The sequence below is a fragment of the Notothenia coriiceps genome, unplaced genomic scaffold, assembly GCF_000735185.1.
Source record: "Notothenia coriiceps isolate Sejong01 unplaced genomic scaffold, NC01 NC01_scaffold00018844, whole genome shotgun sequence".
In the NCBI taxonomy this organism is placed as follows: domain Eukaryota; kingdom Metazoa; phylum Chordata; class Actinopteri; order Perciformes; family Nototheniidae; genus Notothenia; species Notothenia coriiceps.
In genome coordinates this window covers 78,418-88,637 of record NW_011351545.1, presented here as the reverse complement: position 1 = coordinate 88,637, position 10,220 = coordinate 78,418, and the positions used below count along the sequence as shown (strand labels likewise).

At 40.1% G+C, this 10,220-nt stretch overlaps 1 protein-coding gene across 1 annotated transcript in view; it reads left to right on the top strand.

Moving 5' to 3' along the window:
- Positions 1-6,127, top strand: part of LOC104951268 (heparan sulfate glucosamine 3-O-sulfotransferase 3B1-like) — a 17,256-nt gene extending 11,129 nt beyond the window's left edge. Inside the window, exon 2 of the mRNA XM_010777904.1 lies at positions 4,516-6,127. Within this exon, the coding sequence (XP_010776206.1) occupies positions 4,516-5,134 (619 nt within the window). The 3' untranslated portion in view covers positions 5,135-6,127. The remainder of the gene's footprint in view (positions 1-4,515) is intronic.
- Positions 6,128-10,220: the final 4,093 nt, after the last annotated feature.

Here is a 10,220-nt window from a genome sequence, read left to right as displayed (position 1 = left end):
GTTTGTGTGTGTGTGTGTGTGTGTGTGTGTGTGTGTGTGTGTGTGTGTGTGTGTGTGTGTGTGTGTGTGTGTGTGTGTGTGTGTGTGTGTGTGTGTGTTTCAGTAGAAAGTGCAGAAAAAGAAATGCGTGTTGTACAAACGGGAATAAAAATAGCTTGTGCTTCCAAATAAAAATGAGATAATAGCCACCGTGTTTACAGTACCTGCCTAAAACTTTTTTAGAAATAAAACACTCACTCACATTTGAGAAGCACTTTAGTAAGGGAACCCTTTCATTCCCTACAAAGTCATAGAGAAATAACAACATTAACAGGGAAGTCAGTAAAAAAAAAGGGATTTTCAGGCTGCGGAACATTTAGATTTTAACATATAACACGTGAAAAATACCTATATTGAACTCAGATGAAACAGGAAAACAGTGAATATGCAGATTCTACAAACCTAGAGCTACATTTTTTTGCATTTGTTTCCAGACAGGAGAATTTAAAGGAGCTTAGGCGATTGATCACACTGACAGCTGGAGTCAGAGGCATAGGAACTCCCATCATTGTCAAAAACTGTGTATTTCATTAAAGGAAAAGAGGAAATCCAGGCATAGTTCAGGGTCTCTAAATATACACACACCAACTCACACTTCTGGGTCATAAGTGATGATTGAGAGGGATTCTTTTCTCCCCGTGTATACATTGTTTTAAAATAAATTAATCTGTTTTGTTCTCGCTCATGATTGGATTTAGTGCCTGCATCGTTTCAGTGCACCAAGAAGTCAGTTCATTTAAGTTCATATATTTCAATTACAGATATTGTTAGGCAAAGCAACTAAATATACCTTTAGCTGAGGCTATATAGCTTTGACTTGATATAGCTGTCTCCGAGTAGCAGAGTTTACCGAGCCAGTGTGGTTTGGCTTTGCTTGTTATACTGCAAATACTGCTTAGTGTTTTCATGGAAAAGTTACATTTCTTTGGCACTTTTTAGGTAGTAAATATGTCAACAGATCTTGGTAGTGACCAAATATGTCGTTACCTCAGCTTGGCCTGCATGCCAATAATAGAAAATGTTATTTCAACAATCCATCTGTAACTTTTTAAGTTGTAAAATCTGTCAATAGATTCTGGTATTACCTCAAGTTTGACCAAATATGTAGTTATCTCCACATGGCTTGCTGGGCGGAAATAGAAAATGGTATTCAAACAATCAATCTCAACATAAACTAGGCTCGCCTTTCTCCTGGCAGCTTTTTACGGGGGTCAGTATACACAGCTCACTCCTCATATCGTAGTCATAAACAGTAGCCTATTAGCCTGCAGTGCTTTAAACAGGCCCTAATAAACCTCAGGCCACCTACAAAGAGCTCAGCTAAAACGTGAGCGTCTGGACACTTTTGTATACACCGATAAACGCACATCTGCACACTTTTAAAAGCCGACTGCATTCCTGCTCCAGATGGTAACGCTAAAGGTGTGATAAAAACAAACAGGTTGCTAGTTTTCTATAAAGACTCTTTGGAAACCATACAGAGGCTGATATCAGATAAGAAGAACAAACGCTATGTATTAACCTCACGAGAGAAATGAGATAAGAAGTTTCTCAGATGTGAATCCAGGTTAATGAGAGGATTACGTCACTGCTTATTTTCTTCTCTACATCTGTGCTCTAAAATTGTGTTTTTCTCCACCACTGTGTGGCCTCCTCCAGGGCTCTTCTGTTGTATTCAAGCTGTGCTGTGATTACAGGCTAGTGGTTCAAAATGTAAACATGATGTCAAAGGAAGCCCCACTCCACCACCAAGGGAACGCCGTGGCTTCCATTAGACTGATTGGATGAAATCAAAAACATCCATTTAGTGCCATAGACACGCTCACAAAAAAACACCAAACATTGCAAACACACGGGCACCTCGGTTGCTTTCAGATGTTGTTGTGGGCATGGGATGCACTGCCTGCAACCACAGAAAAAGAAATGTTGCTTTTCTTTGCATTCATGTGGATAAGATGCACATGATACAGTAGGAGGCAATTATGTTATACTGGGAGAAATTCATCATAAAATAAGCCTCCCCTGACAGTTATATTGAAGGAGTGCTTGCAGCCAGAAATATTTTTGATTAAAGGATGGAATGCTCCCTTTTTATGCTCTCTAAACACTTAATTGATCAGGCATGTTCTCTCGGGGGTTGTTTGCGAGTCAGTCTGCGACATTCAGGAAGGAAGCACAGGCAGGTAAAATAGCAGTAGATGGATCGAACCAACATCTAATTCCTGCAAAATAACCTCCCGGATGAATGACACGTCAGGATAACAGCATCCAAATGGCCCCTCAGAGCCAGAGCTGCTTAACTGCACTTGGCTCCAAATGAGAAATCTAACTTTTTAGATTCTTAAAAGCTTCCTTGCCACTCACGTCATGTGGTAACCAGAAATAAGCCTGCGCCCACAGCTTCAGAAACTTGGCTTCAGAGCAATAGGTTGTAACTCAAAGGTTTTTTAACTAAAACGCTCATTGTAGTACATCCCAATGTTGAGACTACCCATAGAAACAGTTTTGTTTTTCCAAACTGTTTGGTGTTATTGTTTAGGCCCGGCCCTGTTACACATCTCAAGGGTTTCTTATGAATACCATAAGTTGTGTATTTGGTGTTACCCTCGGAGCTTCATGCCAGGGACACGCTGGACTTGGAGCTGACTGTGTGTGTTGGATCAAAGTGAAAGAGAGGAATGGAGTCGGCTCCATCACCACAAAACAGAGCTCAGAGCCCCATAAGCCCTTCACTTACAGACCAACCACGAAGACTACGACCCAACCGTCACCACATGACTCCTAAAGAAAGAGGGGGGAAGCATGGAAATTAGCTGAGGGATCTCTCATAGTTGCAATACTGGTCTTCCTCAATGCTTAGATTTCTATAACAAACTGAGCCTCAGATCTGAATATTTTTTAACCCAACAAAAGGGGCTTTCTTTTGAGTTGAAATGGAGGATATTACGTTCCATTTTAGTGTAACTGTAGCATTTGATTTAAATAAAGGACACAAGACGAATAGGTTTTTCCTTTTTCCTTCCATTTGCCTTGTTTTATATACAATCTGCTCAGGCACTTTATAACAACTCTCAGTCAAAAGCAGTCTTTGGTCGGGGTTTGTTGTATTTTTTCAGGCTCTTATATGTCCTCTCAGCCTCTGAGTCATCTAAGTAGGGGTGAAGATCAAGAGGAAGAGGGCAGTGCAGTCTATTAAGAGCCAGAGTGTGCTTAGAATACCTCAACCACTGATGATAATAACAAACAAAGGGCCAAAAGCAATAACCAGGATTGAATGCGAACACACGGTTACCAATAGACAATACTTCACTGACCTCTTTGGATAATTTTGGACTAAAATGCATTAATGAGACTTGGGAGCATACAGTAGTTTGCTGCAACAAAATAAGACATGGCAAAAAACGAGTGCATCAACAACATCACAATTACAACTGCTGTCCACTACTGCTGTTTTTCATACTAACATTAATACAAAAAAAGAAAGTTGACAATAAAAAACACATTCACAATCAATGTTTATTTATTTTCCATGGCAGTAACGTATTACAGTTATGTCATAACTTTTTTTTCCGTAATATGTAATGTAAGGAATAGCAATTGGAAATTCAATAACTACTTCAATACTGTCACTTATCCCAATAACACTCTGTAAGCTTGACGGTGGACATGCAGTTTACCAAAGGAGATAAATGTCCCTCTCAGTAACTCCAATTTATTTTCAAGTAGTGTGTTCTTAGCTGGCTTGCTAAAGATCGCCAATGTTACATTCATTTATTTCCTATTTTTGTTTAGAGTCAGGGCTAACTCCATAGATTAAGCTACAGTCATTGTGGCTCCCGTTAAGCTAACTGTTCAGTAAGTATATCAAAACAAGGAAGGCGTCCGCTTGCTAAACCATAATGTCTCATTTGTTTTGTTTCCACACCAATTAAAAACTGAATTTATTGGTATTGAACATTTGGAGAGTTTAAAAGCTACCTCAGGTTTAAAATAATGTAGCTAACTTTAATTACTTTTCTCTGTACCCGTGGTATGGCTATTTTTTCAGTCCTGTGGGACAGTCTCCCAGCTTTAAAGACCGAGAGCTGGGGGGAGCCTGTTTAGGAGGAAGTAGTGGATGAGAGGAAATTACTTTCCTGAGGTTTATATAGCCTTGTGGTTTTCCTAGTAGCCGTTCAGACTCATTCGTAGTCGCCGCTGACATGGTCTCTCCATCAATGCCAGCAGCTAATGTCAAGTTTATCTTCCTCTAATCTCAGATTTATCCCACTATTTACAAAGCAAAATCAAAAAGCCTTCAAGGCAAGTGAGGCATCATCAAAGGAATGCTTTGGGAATAAGAAGAAAATCTGGGAAATGTGTAATGAATTAAATAATATGTAGATGTATTTTTGTATTATAGAACAAGCTGTGTGTGTACACTCATGTAGTATTTAAACAGTTTTATTAATGTAACTCTTTTTTTCTGTCATGCAGGAATCTGATGCCTCGCACTCTGGAGGGCCAGATCACCATGGAGAAGACCCCCAGTTACTTCATCACCAAAGAAGCCCCTCGCCGTGTTTTCTCCATGAGCCGCCACACAAAGCTCATCGTGGTGGTTCGTGACCCCGTGACCCGGGCTGTCTCTGATTACACCCAGACTCTGACCAAATCTCCCGGGCTCCCGTCCTTTCAGAACCTGGCTTTTCGCAACGCCACCACAGGCCTCATCGACACAACTTGGAGTGCCGTGCGCATCGGCATCTACGCAAAGCACCTCGAGAACTGGCTTCGCTTCTTCCCGCTCTCACGTCTCCTCTTTGTTAGCGGAGAACGCCTCGTGACGGACCCAGCGGGCGAAATGGGCCGGGTCCAGGACTTCCTGGGGCTCAAACGGGTGGTGACGGACAAGCACTTCTACTTCAACCAGACCAAAGGTTTCCCGTGCTTAAAGAAGCCAGAGGGGAGCAGCAGGCCTCGCTGTTTGGGGAAGTCGAAGGGTCGGCCTCATCCCCAAATCCCCTCTGAGGTCCTGCATAGGCTCAGAGACTTCTACAGACCCTTCAATCTCAAGTTTTACCAAATGACCGGCCACAATTTTGGCTGGGACTGAACGCCTACTCACCAAAGCTCTTAAAAACTGTTAGTAGCGTTCTTGTTCAGCCAACTACCCAAAAACCAGACAGGGATATCTTAAAGACTGTGTGTTACCAAAGCTTTTACTGTTCAAAATATGCCATTTCTTTATTTTTTAAGCTATGAAGACTGCATTTTTTTCATCACGATTTACAACAGCGATGCTAACAAGGGTTGTGAGGGCCTCAATCCCTTGGGCTACTTCAGCAAACCTTTTTGGAAGCGGTGGTTGCTGACCCAAAATGACAAGAACAAGCCAGATGGAAGTCATATTTGCACTTGGCACCCCCTAGAAGCAGGAGTGTGATAAGCCCTTATTGCTCTCCAAAAAACTTAACAGCCTCAGTATTGAAAATAACTCCGAAAATGTGCCAACAAGAGATGTGCATAAAATATATAAATGGCAAAAGAGTAACAAGCCTTAACAGCCTGGCAAAGCTACGATGAACAAAATGAAATGTTGGAGCTTCCAGAGAAGCATGGGAGCTCTGCTAAAAGAATCTACAACCCTTGACAGCATGGAAAGAAGCAAATGGTTTTGATTTAAGCACAATCAAAATAAATAAGTCTTCAGAATTATTGAATCACATCAGCATTGTTCAGTTCACCTCTGTCACATTTACACGGTGGTTGCAGTTTTAGGAAATTCTGTTTTTTCTTTAGTTCTTTCAATGCAAACTTTTTTTCTGGACCGTCTTTGATTTAAAATGAAAGCTTAAGTATGGTGGGAACAGTACCAGCATTTTAAAATGCAATCCGTTATGTGCTGTAAATTTGCTGATATTTATGTTGCCATTTCAATGCTTGTATAAAATGTTCTCTACAGACAAAACCAGCATCTGTGATTGTTTTCGACTTCATTTAACCAACACTCACCTCCACAAACAGTACTTGCAACTGTATATTTCTAAAAGATTAATTTATAAGAAGACAAAATATTGTTCTGATGTTTTTCTCTGAGACTTTTGTATTTGAAATTCTGACTAAAACTTTTCTTATTCTAAAACATGTGTTTTGGGGCTCATTTTTCTGAGAAGCACTCTGTCCATCCTCTTTGTATTTGATCCAAACAAACTAATGTTGTTGCTGCCGGGAATCTAAAATACATCTGCTGAGCAGATGATTCTTTACCAGAAACAGGCAGATCATTAAGAGGAAAATGCAAATAATCACTGTGTTGTGTGATGACTTGTAGGAAAGCAGACTTTTATTTACATACAAATGAAAAATGCTCTAGTTTAGCTATTGTTCATCATAAAGTAGGCTAAGTCTTATAATGATGACTAAATCATTTTGAAACGTAGTGTTTTAATTAATAACGATTTGTATTGATATCAACAGTTGAAGCTAGAGTCAGCAACCAATTAGCTTTGCTGAAAGACTGAAAACTGGGGAAACAGTTTACCTGGCACTGTTCAAAGGTGATAAAATACGCCAACGAGTACTGATTTGAGAAATACATGTTTGCACTTTTTTGCTAAGAGATAGATAAGAGTAGCCATTGTCACGTCTGTATGTTAAATATAAAGCTACAGCTAGCAGCAATTTCGCTTAGGAATGGAAACAGGGTGAGCAAGCTAGTTTGACTTTATGACTTTTAAACAAAAGACATCAAATATGCCTATCAGCACCTCTGCTCATGATTATTTAATTCACTTGGGTTACATTCATCAGAGCTAATAGCTTAGCCTTAGGGTGACCAGACGTCCCCGTTTTCCGGGGACAGTCCCCGTTTGTATTGGCCTGTCCCCGGTTGAAACTGTCCCCGGAAATGTCCCCGTTTTTTAATATACGTTAAAAACACATACAGTAGCAAGTTGAAATAAAATGTTTCATGTCAGGAAACACTGGGTAAACAGACTGTGGTCAAACGAGTCAAACCAGTCCCCACTTCGGAAAACACAGTCAAGCCAGCCCGCACATTGAATTGCAGTGCACGAATAGATAGAGGCCTGTAAAAACTGCCTTCAAAATAAAAGCGTTTACTCGTTCAATAACAAATATACCTAAAAAAACACACCAAACACATTCATATATACTGGAGCTTAAATTAAGAAATATGTACTATACAATGTGATCAATAATAATTTAAAACAAACTACGTATAACTACCACATTATAACTGACTGAGTGAATGCAAAATGTAAGTATACAGTTATGAAGACATATCTGACATTTCCACTGGGTGACTAATTTCAATTGATGTTGACACCATCTCACAACACTCCTAAAATAACATTACTTTCTGAAGCACAGAAAATGTATGCTGTTTAAAATCTCAAATTAGATCTATTGTCCATCTATATTTTGATTATTATTTATTTAATGGAAACCGTCCATAATCAAAGAGTTATTCGAAATCAATCAAATACTTATTTCACTTCAGGGTGATAGCAGGAGACCCCATCTAGTCAATCAGAGAAAATCAGGACAATCTGATGAAGAATTTCAAAATAAAATACTTTTGAAATGTCATATATGGGCTATCGTCCTTCTGTTTTTATACAAGAATAAATAAAAAACTGTTAAATTAACAAAGACTTATTTCACTCCAGTCTGACAGCAGGACACCCCATCTTGTCACTCAGAAAGAATCTGGACAATATGATATACAGTTTCAAAATAAAAGACCTTTGAAGTCTCATATATGAGCTATCGTCCTTCTGTTTGTATCCAACAGTTAAAATGTTCGAATTACATTAAACCAGAATTGTCCCCCTTTTTTCTTTAACAGTGAAGAAAATTGGATATGTTAATGATATATTGACCACAAAACTCAAAATGTCCCCGGTTTTAGTTTTTGAAAATCTGATCACCTTACAGCTTCCCCCCTATTGTCAGTCAACCTCAACCCTGAGCTAAGCTAACAGGCTGCTAGCTATAGCATCAAGTTGCAAAGGTTGGTGTTTGTAGTGACTGATCAGGGGGTTTATGAGGGGTCATATGGCTGCAGGGGCTAAATTTGAAGTTAACGCAGGACAGTGGCTTTTCTGGTGTGTAAGCAATCAATTCACTGGGTGATTGGAGACCTTTTGGGAATGGACAATCTTTGACCTCTTTCGCTCCCCCTTGATCTGTGAGCCTGCCTGCCATAAACTGCTGACCGCTACCAACACGCTGGTTAATGGAGTCGCCCTGCATGAGCATGCCCTCACACACATGCACACACACAAATGAACACACACACGGGTATACAACAACTCCCCCCCCCCAATCCATTAATATTGCATTCTCAACCTCTGGGACCTCCACTGAAGGGAGGTGGTCCGGATCAATAACTGCCTGTTTAGTTTATAGGCTGCAGGGATATGTGCTTATACCTACATGTCCCACTGTCACTTTGATTTAACTCAGAGGTCGAGCATGGGCCGCTATCACACATTTGGAAAATATTATTTAACACCTGATATATCCTCCATACATCTGCAATCGATGCAGGACCTTTACACAAGGGAGCACACATGCTGTAAATGACTTTAATCTTTCCATGTTCATCCATCTACCTTCTTGTTCATGCAGATGTTGAAGTTGATATTTAATTTAAGGACAAATCAACAATGGAATCAATTTTAGGTTGAGTTGAGTTGATTATAATTATTACCCAACTCGTCCATTCCCATTTGAATTACAAACTTTATAGCATGCTTATTGCAGTTTTAATATCATGTTTTATTTTATTTATCTCTCATTTTTTAGCAGTAAAAGCTGTTTTGTTGTATAGGACCAACATTTGAATTGAATAATTGCCAGGTGTCTATGAATATCGCTCCAAATTAATGCTGCTTTGTATCTTATATGTAGTTTGTTGTTTTTCCAAAGAGCAAAATAACTGAAAACCGGATAAGAAAACCTACAATATCAAATAGTTTAATGTAAAAAAAAGCCACTTAAACAGCCAACGACATTTTCAGAATATAGTTTAGACAACGATCCGTTATCTCCATTCATATTTACTAAATGTCTAGCATTAAACAGGTGGGTGGTGTTGATTTTCCACCCAGCATACTCTCCAGTTATAAAATACCTTCGAGTCACACAACCCCATTCATGTGTGAGGAGTGCGTAAAGGGAACCAGCCAGCTATGTCGTCGAGTTTCCCGCTGGTGAAAAGTTTCCTTTATGTCTCTCTCTGCACCAAAGAGCCCTGGGACTTGAGATAGCAGCAAATCTCTCATTCATCAGCTGACTGAAGTTATTCAGGCCTGAAGGTATTGATATGCAAACAGGCTGGTTCAGCTGCAGGTCTGCAGAACAGGCCTTTATCCAGAAAGTCTCCATTCCTGATACATTTCTGTGCTGCTCACACAATGACCTCCCTGTCAATGGTGCATGTGAGCGTCTGGCTTCACTGCATAGAACCCAAACCCGCACGGATTAAACCAAACCCGGATATTGGGATGGATGGGCGAATGTCACCCCTTCAGATCTTTACACCCATAATGAAAGTGACTAGTGACCCCTGTGGAGGAGGTCAAGTGTCCTCAGTCGGGCGGGCGAGGAATGGCTGCTTGAGGATTGCCCGACCATTTGCCAGCCTGCTTTAAGGGCACTGCATGGGTGCAATCAGGCATGGAACAGCTGGAGGACAGGGGGAAGTGAAAAACATTTGCCCATCAGACAAACAGCCTACAGCACTGCCTTGTGCATGTACGGGATACGCCTTGTTGAATTTGGTCACATCTGACCATCAGTTCTGAAAAACCAATCCCAATACTCAAACGAAACATTGTGCAGAAACCATCGTTGTCCCTACCAAATGTCATGGTAATTCATTGGATAAATGATAAGATGTACGTAAGTTTGTGTACCGAAGTGAAGGACTGTCTTTCTCACTCACAAACACATTTATGATATGTTGCATTAAGGCAATAATGAATCTTAAACAGAAACCCCTTTTCCTTGGTCCAGCCAATTTACAATTCAGAGCATTTTACGCAAAAAGTTGCTTGCCAAAAATACCAGGTTTTCCTTTACTTAAAGTGCAATATGTGACGACATCCCTCTGTGCGTCATAGGTTGGTAAGTGTTGATGGAGATTGCAACATCTGCTGATTGACATCTTG